The sequence below is a fragment of the Cuculus canorus genome, chromosome 7 (assembly GCF_017976375.1).
Source record: "Cuculus canorus isolate bCucCan1 chromosome 7, bCucCan1.pri, whole genome shotgun sequence".
NCBI lineage: Eukaryota > Metazoa > Chordata > Aves > Cuculiformes > Cuculidae > Cuculus > Cuculus canorus.
Window position 1 is genome coordinate 25,254,567 of NC_071407.1, and position 25,064 is coordinate 25,279,630.

General features: G+C 42.4%; 1 protein-coding gene and 1 long non-coding RNA gene across 3 annotated transcripts; one reads left to right on the forward strand and one right to left on the reverse strand.

The window, feature by feature from the left end:
• Nucleotides 1–120: 120 nt before the first annotated feature.
• Nucleotides 121–12,824, reverse strand: PLAC9 (placenta associated 9). Its single transcript, XM_054071501.1, has 5 exons — nucleotides 12,464–12,824; nucleotides 4,365–4,465; nucleotides 2,737–2,857; nucleotides 1,258–1,426; nucleotides 121–814 (listed from the first exon to the last, which is right to left on the reverse strand). The coding sequence occupies exons 1-4, from the start codon at nucleotides 12,519–12,521 to the stop codon at nucleotides 1,416–1,418; spliced, it is 291 nt and encodes a 96-aa protein (XP_053927476.1). The 5' UTR covers nucleotides 12,522–12,824; the 3' UTR covers nucleotides 121–814; nucleotides 1,258–1,415.
• LOC128852686 (uncharacterized) lies at nucleotides 5,492–21,689 on the forward strand. Of its 2 annotated transcripts, none has more exons than XR_008450661.1 (4): nucleotides 5,492–6,164; nucleotides 7,099–7,242; nucleotides 8,564–8,738; nucleotides 21,589–21,689. It is a non-coding gene; the product is annotated as an uncharacterized LOC128852686 (long non-coding RNA). The 2 variants fall into 2 exon arrangements; XR_008450660.1 differs by lacking the exon at nucleotides 21,589–21,689 and adding an exon at nucleotides 10,090–10,797.
• Nucleotides 21,690–25,064: the final 3,375 nt, after the last annotated feature.

Consider the following 25,064-nt stretch of genomic DNA (forward strand, 5'->3'; position numbering starts at 1 on the left):
CAGCCTACTGCCCGATAGACGGACAGAACAGCCATGAGTTTTTGTGTCGGGTTACAACTGTTTTAAAGAAGTTTTGTCAAGTTCTGTGTTCTTTCCTTGATTGTTTTGAAGAAGGAGGTGTTCCACATTTCATTTTGGCTAGGGTGACTGTCACAAGGCAGTAGTAATGTTTCACAGTAGTAAAGATTATATTGTTAATGTTTTAACATTTTGCATTGTGCCTTAAATGTATGTATGTAAGAAGAGATTATGAAATTAAAGCTGTCTATCTTCTAAGTCTTCACAGACTGTGCTTTCTGGTTGATTTACATGTGAGTGATGACTCTGTTTATGTAACTTAGTTTTTCCGTAAAAGTTCTCTGATTGAATCCACATAATTATTCAGAAACGGTTGTGTTGGCAGGAGTTTGGGACTTGTGTGGGGTTGATGATCTGTACTGTCTGTACACGATAGACGAAATCTGTAGTTATCTCTCGATATTTTTGTTTTGCTTGTTGTAATTTCTCTCACTCTAGGAACCTGAATTTTTATTCTCTGTTGACATGGGTGATGTCTCCTCAGCCTGTCATTCTCAAAATAGAAACATGTGAAGAAAAACTAAGTACAAGGGGGAAGAGCTTTGGAGCTAGATCAGTGAAAATAGACTGCTTGTTAATCAATAATATGAAATAAGAGAAGGAGTTTGCACATACGCACACGCTCTCCCTCCATTTGGTAAACGTCAGGCAAGGTCCTTCTTCCCTGAAGAAGTTATGTTGCTGTGGGGAAGTTGAGGAGTGGATGTTGGAATCAGTTCTGGGTTGCATTGTGCCTCTGGCAAGGGAGAAGAGTGGGAAGATATCAGAATAAGGTGGTTGTGCATCAAAATGATGAATTCTGACTAGTCCTAGTTCTGACTCGGACGTGCAGATAGGGCTCCTGTCTCAGTCAATGGCAGCAATGTGATGGTGTCCAGAGCCAGACTGCTCCACAAACTCATTTTTATCTGGCTAATCTAAGGCTATCTTGAGAGGAAATTGCAGCTGAAAGTGAATCTTCATTGATTTACACCAACAGCAAGGGTTCACTTCTTTGCTAGGGAAGACATAAGCTTTTGAATTAAGGGCAGTTTGTTAGCTCTGCTTAGACCCAAGCTCCGAATGCCACCTGATTTTGTTTCCTTACAGAGTGCTGCACTTGAAATGCAGTTTTGATTAAGTAGGGCTGCTGAAAGGTTTAAGATATAAAGCTCTGAAACAGTTTCTTAAAGGAAATACCTTTTTATTGTAAAGCATAGGAACACAAAGGCAAACTGCAGCTGTAGATTGTTCATCCTTGCTCCAATTCTGGAAGGATAAGATTATTAACTGAACAAAAGTGCAACTGTTATGACGACCATCCTGTTACATTCAGCTGTTTTCTGTCTTTGCAGATCTCAGCTGGTATCTATGTAGAGAAGAATTGATGTAATTATTTTTGGTTATAAGATCAATATCAATCTTTGTAGCTAAACATCACTTAAAACATGAATCCTGCTACTTTAAAGTGGGGAATCGTCACTTTGATTCACCAAAGTCTTAGTGCTCTGCAATTCTTGAGCCATTTGGCAGTTGTTGCAAGCTCCATGTGAGTAGTACTTACTATAGCTGTGCTGCAAATGTGCAGAGGTTGACTTAGGGCTTCCATTTTAAATTCAGTATAATGCTTACTAGACTACTTTTCCTTTAAATAAATTGTCATTGCAGGGGAGTAACTTAATTTGTACGTATTAGCTGTCCCTCACAGAAAACTGGCAATTTTAATGAATAACAAATTTGGTGAGGATGGTGACCAGATCCATAGAGCCAACTGCAAGAATAAAAAGCCAATATAAACTACTGCTGCCTACTTCGATCCCACCTTCTATCCTGTAAGTGCGTTTGTGATAGTGCAGAGCTCAGCTGGGCCACTCTGTGGTCTCGGGGTAAGTCATGCATGTTTGGGGAGACAAGGACATTCCCATTGTGTCTTTGCCTTTGAACAAGTGCAGCGAGTTGGAGCAGTGAGGCACTCACTGGCTGCATCTGGAACTCCTGCCGGGCAAGGGCAGTGAGTGGGGACAGTCAGGCCCTCCCTGATGGCCAGCCCCTGGAATACCTGCTGCCTGGATCATAACCTGAGCTGGATGGTATCAGATGTGTACAGTCTGGGAAGTGCTGGAATTGCACAGCTGGTAGAAAATACCAGAATTACCTAAATATGAATTGTGACCAGAATGGAAAAATACTGACAAAAGACAATCATCTAATGATCCTAATTTAAGACCTTTTGAGCTCTCCTGGATTGCAGCAGGCTGTGACCACCATCTCCCCCTGCGTCAGGACACCTCTCAGGGTAAGATTTTCACAAGTGTTGTCCACTAACAAAAGCCGACAAGTGAGTAAGACTTTGTGAGGATTCAAAGATCATCTGCTAATGCTGACTAAGGATATGGATGAAGTCGGGCTTCTGGAGACTCAGCAGATGCAGGCTGATGAATGACAATGCAGTAAACCTGAGTAATTCACTAAGCTTGAGAAAAGGGAACTTCTGGCCGTGAGCTAACCTCTGCATGTCTGGATATCCATGAATCTTGGCATTTGTGTGTGCAATTTGATTTAGGAAACTCTGCAGTAAGTCTTATGTGAACCTTGCCATTCTCAAATCTTCAACTGATATTTGGTAATAACACATGCAATGGTGTTCTTAACTTGGGTTATATCCCGTGAGATACTTACCATCAAAAATGTCTATAAGTGGAGTTCCTGGAGCTATGGGGATATTCGATGTTGTCTCACTGATGATGTTGAGGAGTGACTTGACTTCTGATTCTAGATGCTCCACGGTTTTTATTACCTTCTAATGGAAACAAGGGAGAGAAGTGGTGAAAGGAGGTAGTAAAAGGGTCAAGTAGGAGGAATTGTATCAAGTATGCATGTTTAATGTCCAATAATCATAGAATCATAGAATGGTTTGGGTTGGAAGGGACCTTAAAGATCATTCAGTTCCAACCCCCTGCCATGGGCAGAGACACCTCCCACTGGATCAGGTTGCTCAAAGCCCCATCTAACCTGGCCTTGAACACCTCCAGGGACGGGACATCCATGATTTCTCTGGGCCATCTGTGCCAGTGACTCCCCACCCTGACAGGAAAAAAATTCATCCTAATATCTAATCTAAATCTCCCCTCTTTCAGCTCAAAATCATGCCCCCTTGTCCTATCTCTGCACTCCCTAATAGAGCCCCTACTCGGCTATCCTGTAGCCCCTTTCAGTAATGGAAGGTGCTCTAAGGTCTTCCTGGAGCCTTCCCATATCTTGGCTGAACAACCCCAACTCTGTCAGCATGTCCTTCCCTTCCTTGGGAAATCCTCCTCTGGATTTGCTCTAGCCAGATCCATGTCCTTCCTGTGCCAAGGACTCCAGAACCGAACGCAGGGCTCCAAGTGAGGTCTCACCAGAGCAGAGAAGCTGAATTCCCACCCTCGACTACTTCTTTGGATGCAGCCCAGTATACGGTTGGTCTTCTGGACTGCTAACAACTAATTTAATTTATGTTGTGCATTGAAGATTTAAATATTTCTTGTGTTATGCTGATCTCTAGTGGCATGAAGTATTAAAACATTGTTTTGCGAGAGTTAAATTACAGCACCCCTGTATAAAGAATCAGCCATAATTTGACTTCTTGTAGGGAGCTTTGCATTAATTTGGTTTTAGTTCTCTCTCATTTCTAAGCCACCGTCGTAGCCAAGAAAAGAACGTACATAGAAGATGAGAGGAACTGGTGGGGATGGGAAGAAGAGGGCTGGTACTAGAGCAAGAGAGAGGTAATGTTGCCATTTGAGGACCAACACCATGAAGTTCGGCTGGTACCGGTACCCAGCTGGAAGTAGTTAGCACTGGACATGGATCTCATGAGTTCTTAAGACATCGGGGTAAAAAAAAGATGAAAACTTTGTGGCTTTCCTAGAATCCCAGTCATAGAGTTCATTTAGCTCCCTACTGTCTGCAGGAGTGAGCAGAATCAACTCTATCAGTCTTGGAGTCATCTTCAGAATTCATGTCTAGCCCTAAACAGAGAGGAAACTTTACAAGTATCAATTCTAATGTTTTTCTATTAAAGACATGGTTATAAACATTTTAGAAAAGGCTGATATTCAATGAATGATTAATCAGTTGTTTGGAATTCATCAAGATAATATCTTTCTGGTAATAATGCCTTTAAGGATGACATCTGAAACAAATAGTCAGGCTTTGAACAGAATAAAATTGAGAAGGGATGGTGTCTAGAAATGTCATTCTCCTTTCCTTTCTTTGGACAAATGGATGAGGCAGAAGTCTGATAAGGTCCAGAAGCCAGCTCTTACCTCTTCAATAATATCTAACCGTTCGTGAATTGTATCCTGTTCATTACACCAGCTCCCTCTTCCCAAACTTCCAGGTAACACGCTGACAGGGTCTGCAGCAACTGGAGAAATGGACATAGTTAATTAGCAGGAGCTTTTTAATAGCAGTCCTTTCTGACTTCTGAAGTGGTATTTTGCATGCTAAAGAACATTGTTTATGAAAACTAATGTGAGAGTCCCAGCTAGAATTTGAACCCCTCTCACTATAACTGCAGCTAAACCCCACTGCTGCCAACGTCTCCTTGTCAGCACGTGCTGTCAAGGGTGGTTGGAACAAGGCATTTTCTCTTGCCAAGGGTATTTGTTTTGGTTTGGTTCTATGTGTGTTTGTTTTACACAATCTGTTTTTTCCTACCTGTGTAGGGTAAGTTTGTTGACTGTAACTCACTCTCTACAAGTATAAAACCTCTGCACTGGGAAGATCTGCCTTACTCATCAGTTCCCTTTGGACAACCAGAAGCAGCTGGTATGGTAAAGCTTTGAAGAACAGCTAAGTTTGTCCATTTACACCCTGAATGGATACAAGCTGGTGATTCCACTGTGCCAGAAGCTCATCTGTACAGTCTGAATTTGCAATAAGAAGAGAAACAATGGACGTGTGTGCAGCTGACAGTATTTTGCTGACCAAGCTACTCAAATACAGTGCTATATTTGAAGTCACTTTTCTCTGTCCGTTATCTGTGTTTGCCTCTCAGTGGTTGTGAGCTCTTGCTCTTTGAACGTTTCATTCTACTGGCTCTGCTTCATGAAAGGGCAGTACCTGCTGGTGTCCCTACCTTAACAGAGCCAATTTCATTTTCGTAACTTCTGTGCAACATTGAGTAACTTTTAGTTTTTGATATGTGTGCATAAAACTGTAGCAGAGTATTTTAAACCCACTGAAGGGATAACATATCTTACTCTGTGTTGGTAAAGTTAGGTCTTGTTCTTGTTTGAGGCCTGAAGAAGCCATGACAACGAGAAACCAACATTAACTCATTCTGTTGTCGTTTGATTGTAACAAAGAGCAAATTGTCAGCTTGTGTTATAATGAACAGCAAGAAACATAAGAAGCAATCAGTTCCGCCTTCAGCTCTGTTGTGTGATGGTGGTGATTTGGAAGTGCCACAGTGCCGAGATTTCTGGGGTGTACGTATCAGGTGATGGCAAACGCGTCAGTAAGGATTGTAGCCATCGCAGTTCGATGGGATGATTCTATGTACTCTGACCTGGAATGACACCCTTGAAATTGGAGGGTGGAGAGGAGGAAAAGATAAAAATGTGGTCTGATGTACTAAGTGTGGCAATATTTAGAAATTGGTTTGGCAGAGCTTAAGAGGGACTTTTTGGTTGTTTATTTGTAACAGGGTTTTGATTTGGTCGGTGCATTGACCAGGAGGTGGTGCTGTTAGGACGGAATCCCGACTAATTAATCTGCCTATCCACAGAATATTGCTGAAATACGTCAGGGCTTCAACAACAGGTGCTTTGCTGTTGCCCTTTTCCTCACTTTGTTGCTGCTGTTGGTATTTTGGGAATATGGTTCCCTTTTAACTTCGTGCTCGAGTGAAAAATGCTACTTCTCAGAATTTTTGCTTATTTATATGATTTTTCCATCACGGCTGAAACAATACAGAATCGTAGAATTGTGAAGGTTGGAAAAGACCTCTAAGATCATCAAGTCCCACCATCAGCCCAACACCACCGTGCCTACCAAGCCATTTTGTATGAAACGGATCCTGTGCTGCACAAACCTCGGCATCGTGCTGGCTGCTGCTCTGGGTGAGTATATGTAGATAGGGAGGTTAGAGATGATAAATGGCCACAAAGCAGGGTGTGCTGGGGTAGGTATGCATAGCCAATATAAGGTTGTTACTTCTCACTGTGAGGTCAGCAAAACACTGCACAGCTTTGTGCACATGTACACCTCTGGAGGACGAGGTAAAGTGGCTGCTGCGAAGTGCAGGACTTGGTAGTGTTTGACTCCTCGGGGTGATTGGTTCTTCAATTCTGACAGGGAGAGACAGCTTTCTGGCCCTCAGAGCACACTGCTGCTTTATAGACTGTAATGGGCTCGCCAAAGGAGGAGGAAGTGTCCTGTCCTAATTTGACAGGACTCTAAGATGTTACCCAGAACCACAAGGCTAGTGCAATGCCTAAAAAGAATCTGACAACTAGTCCAAGCCCAAGTGCCTCAGGAGGCACCCGACAGCTGTTGTTAGTGAGTGGTAAGAGTTAGTAGAGGCCTGTCTAGATCCCAGACTTCACAGCATGGGGCTGGCTGAGGGCTGACCAGGAGAAACCCTCTCAGCCAGGACCTGCGTGTCCGTGTCCGGTCAGTGACTGTCACACCGGAGCAGAGTGCTCTCGCACTTGTGATTGCCTCTTTGCCACCACGCCAGAACAGGGTACTTGGGGTGGGTGGGTGCTGCTGCTGGCTGGGCAGCTTTTGCTTTGGTCAGTGTAGTTTTTTTCTCTTTTCTGAGCCCTGGTTTGAGGTTTTGGCTGCTGAAAACCATTATTTTGTTGTGTGGCTTTAGCTCTTAACCCACAGCCTTTGTATCTGGGATGGGCTGCTCGCAGGACACATCTGGTCCCTTGTAAATAAGGCGCGTATCTGGTTCACTATGGCCAGACAGTTCAGCTGAAGCAATAATTTCCATAGGCTCAAAGAGAATCACATGTTGCTTATGAACACTGCTCTTCTCTGTTGCAGTTGGTGAAAGACAATGACACAGTCTGCCTTTGGCTCTCCAGCAGCATCTCTGCCTCACATAATAATAGCATGCAAAGGGAGTGAAGAATGGAAGGCTGCATGCCATGGAAGCAGAGGAGTAACAGCCTTTTAGGATGTTTCCAGGTACTTGCTCTCCTGTTGTTGAAGAAACATTTGTAAAATGTAAATCAGAATTTTACTTGCCTGTGTCTCAAAGCGCATGAATAACGCAGAAAACAATGATGGTAAATTGTAAAACTAACAGCTTTTTCAAGTAAACTCTCCTTTGTATGCTGTAAACATACTTAAAATGTGTGGGTATTTTCAATTTCTGACAGTTTGAACAAGTGTATAGGAAATGTGTTTCAATGTCTTGGCCATCTCACTTGAAGTTAACTGAGATTTCACGTTGTGCTCAGCAGAGTGGGTTGGGTAAATCAAAGCAGACCACAAGCCAAATGAAAGACAAATGAGGTTGAAACAGGAACCAAATGCCAAATAAGAAAGCCTGACAGCAGGTGATACACCAAGGGGAATAAAGGAGAACATGCATAGCTCTTCAAGAAAAGACACTATGCTGTGTGTGCTTGTTTGTGCTGCCTTATGTTTATTTCTGGAGTGTATAGCGTACGGTGGCCAGAGAGCTTTTAATGAGAAAATGAAGGGGGTAGTAATACATCTATGTTCAATAAGAAAAATCTTCAAATGGTGAACCCTTTAATGAGTTTGGGAATAACGCAACAGACCTCTGAAAGGATTTCTTGATCCTTGCTTAAATTATTGTCTAAATACGAGTGTTGGAACTCATGTTACCATGCGTACATAACTTTGAAGTGTTAGCCCAAGAAATTACATGGCTTACAAAAGTGGTTGCTGAAGTTAACTTGCAGCCTAATACAGGAAAGGTTCAATTACTTTAAACCTGAACTGATACTAAAATATCAGTATCGGTGCTTTGAGATCTAAGACCTTGTTAAACCAAGACTGTGAGTCAAATTTAATTTTGAGGGGGAGTTCTTCAAACTTAGTTTCCAGTTATGCCAACCCTTAATTGCACTGGCATCCTTTCAGCATCATAAATTGTATGATTCTATGATACTGTGCCTCAGTTGTCCTTGTGAAATATGCAGAATCAGAAACAGGACTTGATAGAAATTGTTCCTGATTAGGAGATGGCTGCTATGTATTTCTGTGCCTCGTTTTGCTATCAGAATCTATGTTGTTCTCACTTCACAAGGGAGCATCAGCTCTCACTTACCCAGCAGTGGAGCCTGAGAGAGGGTGCACAAGGCCACAGATAGTTCGTGGTGCCACTGGGCACTCTTTCTCAGGCACAGCACAATCTGGGGCCTCTGCCATGGCTGTCTGCCAGAAAGTAAATTACTACTTGAAAAAACACTTTTCTTCTGCTGTGTTACTATATCTGTGATTGTAAGACTTTAATTTTGTATATTTTCATTCAAAGGAAGGAAAATAACAATAAAATGCTCCTGTGAGGGAACTGTTGGCTTGGAACGTGTTTCCAGCATGCTGGGATTCTGAATAAGCAGCCAGGGAGTGTCCTCCTGTGCACGTGGCTGTGGCAGAAAATGACTACAGGGAACTGGACTGATGAGAGACACAAGCTACGTAATTTGCAGGTAGGTTACTCTAAGTCATGTTGTAACTCGTGACAGGATACCCTGATGCTCTGGGCTTTAAACAAAAGTTTTCCTTTATTGTGTATTTATCTCTGTGTAAACATGTATTTGTTTTGAAGGCTAAAACAAAGCATTAGGAAGATCATAACTAGTAGCTGTACAGCACATACTTGTGTCTGGAGAAGGCGATGAGCCTTTTAGGAAGAGGAGAAGCCGTGTTGTAGCATATGTAAAGAATGTAAATTGTGTAGAATGAGTGAGCTTAAGGCTGGTTTGAGAATGGAGGAGGTAAGATACTTATCTGATGCCACCATCAGTTTAAGGATGACCACTGGCATGTGGGAATAAAGAGTTTTTCAACTTCATGAGAACGTGGCTTTTAGTTTGTGTGCAGTAATAGGAGTTACGGTCAAGGGGAGTGGGTGAGGTGAGTCTGTGATTTCTTAATCAGCTCTGTGGTTGTGTAGTTTGTGTATGAGTAAGTTACGGTAGTAGAAAGAAATATGAAAGTACAATGAAAGACTATCCTTCTAGGTTTTTCCTAGGATTTAAACAAATCTAAATACTTTTTTGAAAATGTATTTTCCTCTGGCAGACAGTTTACATGTTCTACAACAACTCAGGATGCAGAATGGTGATACACATACATACACACACACATATAAATACATACATACATACTAGATCCCAGCACTCATGGTGAAGACTCACAAATGCTTCAAACAGAGCAGCTCAGCTGTGTTTAGAAATATAGCCGCGTCCTGCAGGTGAACGAAAGGAATCCTGTATTTCTAAAAACCTGACTTTTTTGGAGTTTAATATTAACCTTTGCTTTACAGATGGAGGTCGCGAAGTCCACAGACCTAAAAAAGTTTCTTTTAACTAAATGTAATAAGGCAAGGGGTTTCATAGAGATATAAAATCTGTTAAAAGGCTTTCTTCTGTGAAGAACCCCCACCTTCAGATACCTCCTGGTCTTAAGAAACACACCTCCATCTGGGTGCATGTTGTAACAAACTTTCTTTCTCCTCCCATGCTGGAGCTCAGAGATGACTATTGGTGAAGACTGTAATCCTTGCACTGGACACAACAATGCCAGTAGGCTTCTATAAGGACATAGAATACCTAGGACGGGGTTATAGGTTAAACCACTACTAGCTTAATAGTAGAGAAGTATCAGTCAAAGCCTGGGTTAAGATGGGACATCTCTTGTAGATTTTTATTGTGCATTTAATTCTACAGTGCAGTAGTTTAATCTGCCGGTGGCCAAATGCTGTTCTATGAGAATGCAAGTGGTCAGTTTTGGGCAAAATTAGGCTGTTCTGAAAGGATTTCTTTTTTTTCCCTCTAGTTTCTGGGCAACAGTCTGGCTTATAGATCTTCTCAGCTTTGATATTTCATGTGGACATCAGAGGATCCAAAATCTTCTGAGAAGTCATATGTTGGCTGAACGAACTAAAACATTCTTACACTTGGTTGACTTAAACTCGGAGTTAAAACCAAAGGAAACTTCTGCTGATTAAAACCAAATCAATCCACAGCGTGGAGTATTGAGCAGCAGTGCATCCACTGGAGCTCTGCTGTTGCTGCCTCCCTAGCGCAATGCTCAATATTTGGTTTGCTGAGCTCAATGGAACACGTCACTGGGCCAGCCTGCTTGCCAGGTACTTGTCTACCTGAGGGCTCCAGGTCACTTCTCTGCCACGCATAAACACGCAGCAAAGCCTCTGCTGCTGGGGTGCTGCACCCCTCAGAATGATTTTCCCAGAGGTTTTTGTAAGAACAGAAACATGTTTAAATGGGGCAGATGCTTCAGAAGCCCAGGCTACATCGTATGCTATATTGGAGCAGCACCCCACAAACTGTTCCAGCAACAAGAGTAAAGAACAAGAAACTGCAGCTACTAGGGAGGAGTGTGTGGTTGCATCTAGTCGCTCTTCTTGAGCTGTTTGAAGGCTGAGCTTAATGAATATCAGGTTGTTTATATTAATGGCTGAATTCAAACATAAATTCTACTTTTGCCAACCCCAAACCATTTTTAAAAGGAACCCGTGAGGGTTGGAGGAGGATCTGTAAGTTAGACTCTCCCCTGGCTGCCTTTGAGTAGGAGAGTGGGGATGACTTTTAAAAGCCTGTCAGCCAGCCAGGGCACAACCCTGGCCATGACAGACCTGTAATATCCCATCTTATATAAAGTACACCGTAGAGACAGTGAAAACAATTTCTTGACTGAGTAGTTACCACCTGGCATGATACTGGGTGCTAGTCTCCACTGCAGTTATTATTCAAGTACTGGTTTTTTAGCTGAATTTTATTCGAGTTCACTAACGGTTTCAGCTTAAAACCATACTTTTTGGAGAATAAGCATAACATTCATAGAATCATTAATGTTGGAAAAGACCTCTAAAATAATCCATTCCAACCATCAGCCCAACACCACCAGCCTACTAAACCATGTCCTGAAGGACATAGGCAGTCTGTTGCAATGCTTCACCACTCTTGTGGTAAAGAAATTTTCCCAGATATCCAATCTAAACCTCCCTTGGTGAAACTTGAGGCCATTTCCTCTTGTCCTAACACTTGTTGCTTGGGAGAAGAGATCAGCCCACACCTCACTTCAACCTCCTTTCATATAGCTGTAGAGAGTGATGGGGTCTCCCAGCATTCTTCCAGCATTTTCCTTTTCTTCTTTAATTTCACGTTTTTTTGTGATGCTCGTAAAACTCGCAATAGGATAGTGAGTATCTGTGGAGTGAAAGAGTTCAGAGTGCCCTTGCTGGGGCATTGCTATCTCAGTTCATCACTGATAAACTTTACAAAGCCAGATATATGGGAGAGAGGGCAAGGAAGAGTGACTGGGACTTGGGAGCAGAAGGGATCAACAGTTTTTCGGTAAACGTTTTGACTGTAATGGAAACTTACTGGTCTGCCATGAAATACAAACATTGTGCGTTTTCAAGAAGTAAGAGCAGAGGGAAAATAAAGCTGGACTTCAGCTAGCAGAAATCACCTAATGCAAACAGCCTGGGGAGCCAGGCTTGTGGTTACATGGGGACTATAAGCCCTTGAACTAGCCAAACTGAATAGCTTTCAGTCACAACCAGCTACGATGTGGTGCAGGTTATTCCAGCACTAATCTGTTGTTAATGAAACTAAAATCAGATGCAAGCTTATCAGATGTTCTGCATTTTGATTTTGTACTCCCAAGGCATTTGGAGAAGGCGTTATGTGCCCCAAAATCTCAGGAAGAAGTAATCCAGAGCAGAAAAGAAAAAAGTGCAGTTCTGTTACCATAAAATCTAAAAATAAGAGTTTGAATAAAGGAAAATCTTTCTCTATTCACCTTGAACTTTTATCTAATTTCTGAGGGGATTAGTCTGATGTTATCAAGGCTGCCAGAATAGTAGTTACAGAAATGCAGGGCACTGGCTGCAGCCCTGAATGCAGTTCTAAATTTCTGAAAATACAATGATAGCATCTCCCATGAGAAGTGAAAAATCTCTACCAGAGCAATATGCCTTCAGAATGTACTTTAATAGCATAAAAAATATTTTTTTCCTCTTAAAAGCAATATTCCCACAGAATTTTGACACATATCTGTGTCACCTTCATATAAATTCCATAGAGTAAACAATTATTTACATCCCTCTCCTGCCCCATGCAAAGTCTTTGACCATGTTACAGTTAAGCCACAGTTTCTGCTTTGCAAGTTCAGAATCACTCACCTAAAAGATCTCGCTCTTGCAGGACTAAAATAAACCCCAGCGCCCAAAGGAAAAGCATGGCTTCAGCCTCTCCAAGCTCTGCTGTAGTCCTAGTGCTCCACAGCCTCCCTCCCGAGCTTCACATCAACTCCTCCGTCCAGCCGTTCGTGCTGAGGTTTAGCCAAAGTTAGGAGGAAATATGCCCAAGCTGAGCCAAAATTCTTGAGCTGTTCTCTTCTGCTTCCCTCCCTTTAAAATCCACCCTTCCAGCTCCATGCAAAGTCCAGTTACTCAGGCAAGCTGGCAGTGGTCCAAGCTCCCTGAAGGATTTTTTTTTACCCTTGTATTTATTTACATAGTCTACAGTTGGAATGTGCTGAACAGCTCTAAATCCTATAAATATGGCGAGTAGGGCAAGAAAAGGAAGGGAGAGAGGAGAAGGAAGGGGTGCTAGATGAATCTCTCCCTGTAGGGTTTCATCTAGGGCGGGGAAAGTAGGAACACTGGAAAACACAGTATCTTTAGATGTTGTGATCTTACGGGGCATTTTCCGTTATTTGTTCATTTTTAAGCCTGCAGAAAAATCTTCTTTTGGGAGCAGGTCAAAGTCCAGCTAGAGGAAACGTGGCAGCGTTGTGGAAAGTGGCAAATATCTGTGGTGACTTGTCAGGGCAATCCCAAGCACAAATACAGGCTCAGTGGAGAACCGATTGAGAGTAGCCCTGAAGAGAAGGACTTGGGTTTGTCGATGGATAAGAAGCTCGACAGGAGTTGTGCATTTACAGCCCAGAAAGCCAACCATGTTGGTTTTCTACTTTGCTCTACTCTGCTCTTGTGAGACCCCACCTGGATCAGTTCTGGAGTCCTCAGCACAGGAAGGGTATGGATCTGTTAGAATGAGTCCAGGGAGGCCACGGAAATGATCAGAGGGCTTGAGCACCTACTACATGAGGAGAAGCTGAGAGAATTGGGGTTGTTTGGCCTGGAGAAGAGAAGGCTCCAGGTAGATCTTAGAGCAGCTTCCAGTACTGAAAAGGGGCCTGTACTGAAAAGGCTCGGGAAGGGCCTCCTTATCAGAATGAGCAGGGGTAGGATGTTTTCCTGTGAGGGTGGGGAGGTGCTTGCACAGATTTCCTGGGTAAGTTATGGATGCCACATAGCTGGAGGTGTTCAAGGCCAGGCTGCGTGGGGCTTTGGGCACCCTGATCCGGTGGGAGGTGTGCCTGTACATGGTATGGGTTTGGAACTGGATGATCTTTAATGTCCATTCCAACACAAACCATTCTGTGATTCTGTGATTCTATGACTGTGAGAGGTGGCACCTTTCTGTGGTGACTTGTCTTTGCTCAGCATTGTAGGAGCTGCCTGAGTTTTTGTCATTTTGGACAGTGTTTGGCATAAGTTCTTAGATTCGGTGACATCTTGTGAAGAATAGTGTTTATTTTTGCAGTGTGTGATTTTAGCAGGATCTTAATTAAATATTAAGTGTTTGTCTTGAGGGTTCATGAGTGCTGACTGGGTGTCAGTCTTTGACTCCACTAGACTGGTGTCCAAAGAGTTAAGGTATCTCCTTCCTGGTATTGTTGAGTTACCTTTCTTCAAACTATTACGAGTAAATGTGCAAGGCCACTAAGGTGCTCTACGTGATCCTAAAGGTTGTTATCCAGGAAAAACAGTGGTCTAACTATTGATGATAAAAACCTGCAAAATAGAACTTAGTTCCTGAGTCTTTACCACCTCTCTAGCAGTCAGAAAGTCAAGTTATTTGAATAAGATATCCAGAAGTGAGCCTATAGAAATGCTATCATGGAGTTTAAAGTATAATCATCCTCCGTGACTTCCAAATCAGGTTAGATTGTAAACTCAATATATGGCAAAATAGCCTCAGTAATAAAGATTCTGTGATTGGAAATTATCTGGACTTCACTGAGACACTGAGCAAAAGATATTTCAGAACCTCAATGTGTATTGGCCCATCAGAGCTGGTGCTAATAAGCTCACGTTATGAATTAAAAATAGAATTGGCTATGAGAACTAGAGTGGCAGTGTTTTTCTGAGTGCTTTGGCTTAAATCACTATGTAGCAATACCACACATTTTATTAATTGTTTTGAGAATAAATCTAATCATTGCTGCTGAAAAAAATACGTACATTTTAATTTTGTTATGAACAGGTATTTAGAGAAGAACTGTGATGGGTAACAGTGAGTCCATTCTCTGTTTTATTCTGTTTGAACGTGGACACTGACGTGGTAGTCTATGATTTTTGAAGCGAGAGATTTTCTGCATGTTGCCTGCACTTTAGAGAGAGGATGCTGAGGGGTAGAAGAAGGATATCTATGAACAGTTGGCTGCTGTTTTCTGAATGTGTTTGTCCTTTACTTTCGTCCTTTCTTAAGCAGAATCTTAAGATGCATTCTCTGTATTGCAAAGGGCACCGGTTCATGGATGTCTTTCTGTGTGCTCCCTGCCGTCCTCTGCACTACGCTATTAAAAAGCAATGAACATTCGTTGAATCGCTTCCCCTTCAACAGACTGTAAAAAGTTAATGCAGTTTCTATTCCAGACCACCACTGCTGAGGTCACATACCCCCTTTGCAGCACATTTCCTCATGGATCCTCCTGAAATGGTCTTAGACATCTAGAACAGTTCTGTCCCTCCAAGGCACTTGCTTCTTGTTTTTGCCTTTTGTGTTATGTTTGACCATAGTGAGGTGCTGGTCTGACAGCCAAGAGAATGGAACAAAATAGCGAGTGTTTGGTCTACTATTATACTCCAGGGGTTGTTTTTGAAGTGAGAGAAAAACTATTTCTGCTTCAGGGAAATGCAGCCAGAAAGAATCATAGAATCATAGTCATAAAATGGTTTGGGTTGGAAGTGACCTCCAAGATCATCCAGTTCCACCCCCTGCCATGCGCAGGGACACCCCCCACTGGATCAGGTTGCACAAAGCCCCATCCAACCTGGGCTTGAACACCTCCAGGGATGGGGCAGCAGTGACTTCTCTGAGCAACCTGTGCCAGTGACTCACTATCCTCACAGGAAAAACATATGTCTTCTGAAAAGTCAGTCAGTAACTGATTACCACCAGAGAAAGCGTTCTTCAGCCCATTTGGAAATGTCCATATATGAGAATATAGTGAGATCACATAAATATACATTTGCACAAAATCCAGCAGTTGAGATGTTCCCAAGATACCAGCAGCCAAAGAAAGCATACCAGTGAACAGGGATGTGAATTCTTGTCAGCAGGCAGTCTGGGGAAAGGGAGAACAAACACAAGAATTAAGTCTATTTTGGGAGTGGGATTTGTTGTACAATCTTTCTGTATCTTTTTCTTAGGCTAAGTCAAATACTTGGCAAAAACAATAAATAAGTGCACAGTGATCCCTCTGAGTGCATAAGGTGAAGGTACGGAATAAACAAAGGGCATGTGTCTGCAGAGGACACATGTGCCATGAAAAAGATCAGATTGTTACTGGGTATGAAATCTTGCACTACTTGCTGGCAGAGGAAATAGCTGAGCATGACCTTGGCAAAAATTGCAGTGCACTGTACTGCAGTCTCTTGGAACTTTAGGTGAGACAGAGAGAAATTAACTGGAGATTGCTTCAGGGAACAAAAATATGGTAGAAAATTCATCCTTGTAGGTAGAGGAAAGTGCCTTACACTGAAAAGAAGGAAATGAAAGAGAATAATTTCTGTTCTGGATATAACACTGGTGGATGGTGAAATAAGTGCAAGGTTTATGTGTCCTGCCTACCTGTCCCTGAGAGAAAATTTGTGTTCATTAGGGACTGTGGGCATTCCTTGGGGTCTCATCATATGCTTAATACCCGCTAGCTGCTCATGACCAGAAGTTCTTGCTACTTGAAGGCTGTTGAATAGCTTATGCAAAATGAGGCTTGATCCACGATCGTTTTAGAAGAGGTCAATTATTTTCATGCTGAATTTACTCAGTTTCAGGCTGCTGGGTTGAAACAGTGGTTGGATAGATGTGGAGGCAAAAGTTTTGTTACCTGGAGAGGTTTATTTCTGCAGAGCAGGTATGCAGACTTTAAGGTCCCTTCCAATTCAAACTGTTCTATGATTCTGTGCTGCTTCTAAGGGAAGCAGAAGCTTGCTCTGCAGCCAGCACATGTGTTGGGTGAACAGATGCAAAGCCTCTTGCAGTGGATGTCAGCAGAATGAAGTAGGAACTGCTGTTTAAAGCTCTAGACAGTAGTAACTCCTGGCACCGCATCCCTGACAGTCTTCACTGAGCCCCCATGCGTCTGTTGTGCATGGGGCAGCCTCGGTTGGGGTTACAGGTCTTGTGGGCTGCAGCCTTCAATGTGTGACTAACTTCAGGTTCTGTGCCAGTGCAAACTGCTCTCCAGTCTATTATAGATCAACTTGTACTAGTGTTTATTATCTTGATTTGCAAGGCACGTCAAAAAGCATGAAGTTCTTTTGCTGTTGTCATAAAGCCATAGATTTGACGCTGTTAAAAAACACCCCTACATCACATGTTTGACAGTGTGAGGTGCTATCAAGACCAGCTCTGTCTCTACTTGCACCTTCCCAGGAGGAGTTAACAAACGTGTCATGCAGCAGACAACCCTGATCCAGCCTTCTACAAAACAATACATTTTGTGCTACGCCTAAAGCCAGCAGTGAGTCAGCTACAGGAATTGGCTCTCCTGTGTCATATTGGTGTCAACACACCAGGCTGGATTCTGTTTGCCAGCATTAGGTAACCACCCCAGGGCTTCAGGCTGTTCTGCATCTGTGGCTTCAGCTTCCTGAGCAATCATCTCTGAGGAAACTAAATCAGAAAGCTGGCTGAAGGGAAAGGTGGATCACATGGAATGTTAGAGAATGATGTTGGTGTTTTTCGTATTTTTAACTAGTTGTTAGATCCTTTCATTTGGCAGATTTCATATATTTTTGTGAAGCCTGGCTGTGCCTCAGAAACCCCTATGAAAAATGGTGTGCAGTGTGTCTGCCCATCACATTCCCAGCTAAATTAGGGACTCAGGAACAGACTCTTGACTCTCAATATTGTATTACATAGGTGGTGATCTGATAACATGTGCCATATTTTCTATTGCAGAAGGATGTATCCGTTTGCTGATGTAACTTTACATACACCCATTTTAGTCACATAAAAGTGCGAACTAGATCTGTGAGCCCATGGTAGATTATATTCCAGAGAATAATACTCATGGGGAAGTACTTGGTTATTCCCAAATTGGAATTACTCAGCCAATGTCTTTAGCAAATCAATGTTGCAAACCACACCAATTAAATGAGATAATTACTTGAAACTGGACCAACATTTTCATTCTGTGAAGGAGCAGCTAATGTCTGAGAAGCTATTCATCTGTTGAATAGCACCCTGCTGAGCGCGAGTCACCACGATCCGTGGTAAAGCAGAGGTCTGTGTTACTTAACATCTGCATACCTCTCTCCATTCAGCAGTACATCAGCCATGTATATGAAGCCTTTGAATATAGATAATAGTTACCATATGAGGGACTCGTGAGGTGGAGATCTCTAATGAAACAGAGAAACAGCTGGAAGTAAATCCCATTTTGGATTGCTAGCCAGCCTATTCTCCTTTCCTCTTAATTACCTCAAGGTCACAGACAGATGCAAGTGAAGGAATACTTGCCAGAGAGAGAAGCCAATCTAATCACTCCGCTGCCATTCCTCTGAAAATTTACAGTACATGTATTATTTTACAGCCAATATAGTAAAACTCCCCAGGTTAGGACTTATTTTCAAACACATGTAGGAGGAAATATAATACTGTACCAGGATGGCAGTAGTTCCTTTGTTATTGCAGATCCCTCACATCTTTAGCTGCAATTTTTCTTCAAGCATACTTCCAGCACATGCTTCTAGGCAGAGAATGAACAAGAACGTGCATGCATTATTTCATCCTGCTTCCTGCATATTTAATCACATGGTGGATCCTGTCCAACAAGATTCCCCAACAGCACAGCTAACTATTACTGGCTTCTCAACTCTTTAATTCCAGCTGCAACTTAAAATTCCATGCAATTTAAATACTTTCATAATGCCACTATTTAATAGAGAATTTGTGGTAGTTGCCATTCATTGTGTAATCATGAATGGGAAGAGAAGTGCCCATGAAACAATTTCTATTAAAAGATAATCCAAGGCATGAAAAACCTCGTGAAATTATGAACAAATTAATAGATTAACAAGATTCACATGCACCACAAGCTCTGGAGGCAAGACATTAATTCAGATTGTTAGAAAACAGATGGGGAATTCTTATTCTCCACCTCTTATTTTGCATTTTTTTTCTAATGAGATCCTTAAAGTGTGATTGGTTCCATATGTGTTGAAGATAGAGGCTGATAATACTTACACCTGCTGTTTTGCTGCATCTGCATGGATATTCTAGTTAGTGTTAAGGATGAAATGAATAGGAGCAAGAATTATCACCTGAAGCAAAGTCCTTGCAGAGTTCAGAATGACATGTTTCTAATGGCAGGCTTTAGGGAATCCCACCATGTTTTAAGGTAAAAAGCTCTAAGTATATTCAAATATCTGCTACAATAGTCCGTCCAGATGTAGCAAAATGCTTTAAATTATCTGTCCCAACTGTTATTTAATTCAGTCCCACCACTGGAGCTCATTTTAAAGATAACAGAAATATTATTTCTTAATTCAGATATTCATCCCTGTAATTTAGTATTTTTATTTCTGTAAGTGCCTTATGTTTTTTTTTCTCCTTGGATACTGCTTTTCACCACCTACTCAATAATGAAGGGATAATTTTCTGTATCACAGCGGTGCGTATCTAGGGTTTCTTCTAATTAACACTGAGAAAAGAAGAAATAGAAGATTAGAGGATAAAAATACGTAGAAGGCGAATGGAAGGTTCAGTGCGTGTGTTCAAGGAATAAGAAGCATCAGAAGTGAGGACAAAGAAGTCATGTGAATCATGAGATAATCTCTTTTCTTTAAACTATCATTACGAAAGTGAATTAGTAGAAGCTGATAGGACACAAGCCTGTGCTTGGAATTCAGAAGAAGAAATTACACCATTCCGGGATGCAGAAAGTGTGCTGCTGGTGTCGGTTACTAAGACCAGGAAAGAGCTGCTGAGAGAGATGTGATTGTGCAGCCTGGTGATTAGTGGAAAGAGAACTTAGGACCAGGCAGAGACGAAGCAAAGTGGTCAGAAATAGCCCAGCGGGAGGGCAGAGGAAGGAGCACAGGGAGCAGGCTGGCTAATGCATAAACATTACCTGGCAGCTACCTCAGGAGTGGCCGCTGAGGTGATCTATTTCTGTCTGTGTAGCCGCCAGGTTACCCCAGGAGCTGCTCCGTCTCCCACCCCATCCGTCTTCAGCTCCTTCGTTTTGCGCTTCCCGCAATGGCACTCGACAGAGCTTGGGGCTGGGCTGGGTACAGCCTGGGTGAGCTGATCTCCAGCACAGCGTGAACTGCAACCGAGAGTTCAGTGTTTTAATTAGACACAGCGGGAGTGGAGGCAAGAGGATTTAGATCATTGAGAGTCTAGGCCAAAGTAACAGAGCCTGAACTGTTATGTACTTGACCTTGAGTGTGCTTAGGCTGGTGGGGAAGCAGAAGAGTTCATATAAGTGCCTATGCTGAGAGGGGCTTGTGTGTGGCACACTGGCAAAGCATCTGTTTGTGTTCAACAAAAACCATCAGCTGCTCTTTACAGCTGTTTGATAGCTAAGATGTGACGTGGAAGGCTTTTTAAGCCTCTGGAAGCATTATGTGGTAGCTATCTACAGACTGCGGCAAATTAGAATCCCTTTGAGAGTACGTCTGTAAAAAAAGAACAACAAAAAATGGTTAATTGGGATTCAGGTCATGTTTCCTTTCCATCTGAATGCTTGGTGATCTTTGTTAGTGAAAATAAAGTTAGTGATTATAGTAGTACTTTGAAATTACCTGGTGCTGCTGTGATGTTCTAATGCTGTCTGAAACAGCAGAAGGTGAAGCTGTTGATCGCAGTTGCTGTGCTCTGCGCAGACAAACTAATAGGTATTTTCAGGGATTCGCTGTATGGGTTTCAGCTGGTGCACGTTTCCTCTAACATTAACACAACTGCATGGCCAGTGCTTTAGACCCTGGAGGACAAAAAGCCTGGGGTCAGAGATAATAGAAGTCTCATGTTACCCCAAGATATATAGATATAATCTTAGCTAATTAATATAATTTTGTGAGGTGGATTTGAATAGATTATTGGATACTTTCATGCTTCTGCAATGTTAATTTACTTCCTCTGTGTGTATTAAAATTGTTATCCTACAACTTGAAATTGAGACAAGCAGGATATGACAGAGCTAAATATCCCAAATAGAAATGCAAATTGTTTTGCTGGTTCTTATCAGTTACTTAGTCTCAGTAGTGGGGAGTGTGCATTTTTTTGTAACAGCAAAGCTCAGGCTTTGTGCTGGAGTTGTCAGTTTTTGCTCAGCTGTTGAAATGAGTTTGTTCAGCATCTTAGAATTAGACCTCTTATGGACAGAAACACTGTTTTGGGGAGATAATTTTTGGACGTCTGATGTAAATTTTTGCTCTTTGTCTTAAGAACTATCTCATCCTGTCTCCAAAACATTTCTCTAACAAGCAGATAGTTTGTCCCGCAGAGTAGCTTTACACAGAGCACACCCAGAATTCTCCCCAGACTCATGTGCCAGCAAATATGTTCTTTGAATTGATGCCTGCCTTTTCTCTCGCCCACTACTATAGCCTAAGCAATCTAGATTTGTTTCCACTGATATCAGTAACTTATCAGTCTCCTGTCAGCTCCCTAAAGATAACAGAAGGGAACATTTCACTCCTGTGGGTCAACTGCTATCTGACAAATAGAAACACTGTGGGCTGAAACTCTGGTTTGCTCTATAAATATTGTTTTATGCAGAAACTTAGATGTAAGCTAAATTAGTCTGCTAAACTAGAAGGAAACGTGAAACTTTTTGGCATGTATTCCTTCTTTTTATTTTTTTTAATTGTCTATATTTATTTATCCAGACTGATTATTACAAAGGTTTAGCTCCACATTTGTGTTGATAATCCTAAATTATCATTTTGGTTTTCTGTGTTGCTGCTCTCTGAAAAACTTATTGTTTTCCTTGTTTTTCTTGCAGACTGTGTCCACCGTCTTTCCTTCTGCAACCGATCAGATTCTGCAAAGAATTCGCCACTTTGGCTAGACTATTGCTTCCCACCCATGCTGCTCTCACTGAGGTTGGAAATGTTATTAGTTGAATTTACTTTGGGGAAAAACTTGGCTAACCCTTCAAAAGCCTCTCTCAAGACCTGTAACTCAATGAAGTCTTTATTTACAATAGTAATAGCTGTTTTGCCGGTGCTATCCAGATGGAGTTCTCTCTGGTTACAAGAGAATGAAGCACTCTTTTCCATTTTCAGAGCAAAGTGGTCCTATTTTATTATTCAGTTTGTGGGAAAACCAGCATAACCTTATTTAGAAAGGTTTGCAGGGAAAGAAGTAGCTGTTACTTTCCACATTATGTTATCTTCTAATGCCTTTTGTGCCAGGAACTGAAGGAGGAAGGTAGGCAGCCGTATACAACCTGATGAGTGTAAACCTATTATTCTGAGACTTGGATTTTCCAATTCTTTCTAGTCTTAATCCTTTATCTTACATACTAGCACATGAACACTGAGTTTTATTTCTGTCTCTTGATCGAAGTGATGGGTTGGTTTTTTCCCTCTGGACTCAAAATTATCAAAGTACAAGATAATAACAGAGTATGATAATGATCTGGATGAAAACGCTTCTCAAGAATTGTCATTTCAGATGTGTACGGTGCCCCTAACAGAGGCTGTTTTTACTGAGGTCTCAGTTAGGGGTACCTAAAGCTGTGCAGATATGAATGGTGATTTCCTTGCACAAACACAAAAAGTATAAGTGGTGGCAGTATGGAAGATGTAAATGAGGCCTTCGGAAAGCCATGTAGCACTGAGGTGCTGACTTTCTTTGCTTAGGACCCACCAAAGAGAAGCTGGGAGAAGGCAAGAAGCTCCAGATTTGAAAAGAAATGGTATCTGGGGCAGACCTGTAACTCAACATCATCCTTTACAGTCTCATGGCAGCTGTGGGTTTCACTTGACCATACCAGCAATATACCCACCTGGTTCTTGAACAGCACCAGCAGATATGTCAACCCCTGCTAATAAATGCGTTAGTGAAGACAAAGGGAATAAATAGGATTTTCCTTGGGGGGAAAAAAAAAAGGAACGGGACCAGATTAACTTCCTAGAGGAAGGTGGCAGAGCTATTTAAAGGATTCAGCGAACAAGTGGAAATGTTCAAGGCCAGTTTGGATGAGGCCTTGGTCAGCCTAATCTAGTGGGAGGTGTCCCTGCCTATCACAGGAGGGCTGGAACTATATGATCTTTAAGGTCCTTTCCAAACTATTCAATGACTCAATGAACAACAGAGAGATGTCTTAGAGAAGACACAAAGATAGTTAAAAACAATGCCTGTGAAAGGTTAAAAAATGCAATTGCTCCAGAAGGACAAAGACCATCGTTTCTGTGTGCACAGACAGTGAAAGTGGATACATGAAGTGGCAAACAAAGGTAAGGAGCTTCTGAGGACAATGAAGTTTGACAGGCAATAATGGAAGGAGCAGACGTCTAATAATAGTGTGTGTTTAAACGTTTATCTCTCATTAAGGAAGTAAGCAGCTCAGAAAATGGTCATAGTTAACTTACAGCAATTATCAGTGATACAGCACCTTCTAAGACACTGCACAGTCAGCGTTTCCAGTACACACTTAGAGAAGGTCTTTGAATGAATGTTTGAAGTGGTCCTGGATGTACAGCAGAAATTTCCAAATATCCTTTTTCTGTAGTGGGCTGCTTGTTTTGCAAGTGTACAGCAATTCAATGCTTCATTTACTTCAGTCCTGAAACAGCTTGGTGAGCTAGTTTGCAACTGCTTGGCCAAATGGTCCCCAAAATCCTTTTACTAGTTTTGTATGGTCTACAAGTGCTGACCACAGATAAGGGTCGCATTTTATGGGGAACTGAATTCATGTCAGGACTCGAATATATCAGTCTGGACTACCAGACACTCAAAAGCTCAGCATTGTGATTTTCATTACTTCTAAGTTCCCTTTCCTGCCCATGATTGCATTTCAGATGTGTTATGAGTAAAGCAATAACTCCACTCAACTTCTCCGTGTGCTTCAAAGCACCGGCAAAATTGGCTTGACCTCCACTTTGGCAAGGAGCTGAAAGAGCTGGAAGCAGCCAACTGCCCTTTTCATAGGGCCATGGAATCATGGAATGGTTTGGGCTGGAAGGGACCTCGATGATCATCCAGCTCCAGCCACTTTGCTATGGGCAGGGACACCTCCCTCTGGATCAGGTTGCTCAAAGCCCCATCCAGCCTGGCCTTGAACACCTCCAGGGATGGGGCAGCTACAGCTTCTCTGAGCAATCTGAGCCACTGCCTCATCATCCTCACAATAAAAAATTCCTTCCTAGTATCTCATCTAAATCTCTCCTCTTTCAGCTTAAAACCATCCCCCTTTTCCTATCCCTGCACTGCCTCGTCAAGAGCCCCTCCTCAGCTCTTTGTCTCTCCACTTCTAGCAGCAGCATGCTGCTGAGTTTTGGCTACAGTAGCAGGTAGCTTGTGTCACCTCCACAGTGTGTACATCCACTGCCTGGAAAGGGAAGGATTAAAGGGGCTTTGGGCATGAGAGTCAGAAAAAAATTGTGAATCTGAAGCTTAATCTGTACTGATGAAGGTGGGAAATCATGGAAGTGTCTGCTGTGCCAGTGTAGGGAAGGCTCCACCAGCACAGCTGAGAGTTTCCTAGAGATGCAAGAGTATTTGAACATGTATTTTGACTCTGCCATATAAAGCAGTTCACAATATTTCTCACAGTACGATACTCCGTGGGGAGGCTTATGTCACAGCTTGGGTTAAATTTTACAATGTGCCCATTCTCTGTCTGGGAAGCTAAGATTTTATGCACTATCAGCAGAAAGCAGAGTACTGAAGGACAGGTGGTGGGACATCTGGTCAGACCCCAAGCAGCCTGTAACCTGCCCTCCATCAGGGCTGTGTTCCAGAGAAGAGGAACAACAGAAGGACCCCATGCGCACTGCACAGCCATCCTACATCTGGAAATCAGGCACTGCCTCTTCTAATGCTTTCTCTGGGCAGTGAAGAACAGATTTAGATCGGGAGGTGTTGTATGCGTTGCTGCAGTGTTTTCCCTAGATGATAATTTCTGTATGCTCTGGTGATCTGTTTTTCTGCTACAAGGACTTGTGCCAAGAGAAGACTTGAATGAAATAATAGGTGTTCTCTGTACCTATCACGAAGACCCATGTCCCTTGGTGCTCAATCATGGCAAAACATGTTTCCCTCTCCTCCTGCTTCTGCCTACCCAAATGCATGCCGTTAAGTCACGGCCCCTGTGGCAAGTCTAGATCATGCTTCACAGCTAAGCAGTAAGTAACTAAAGCTTCAAGTGTCCTGCTAAGAGAGCGTCACCCAAGCATAATCCAGGCCTTGACTCAAATTGACAAGGACAGGTTGGCCTCTGAAATAATCTCTTTAAATAGCAGCAGCCATCTC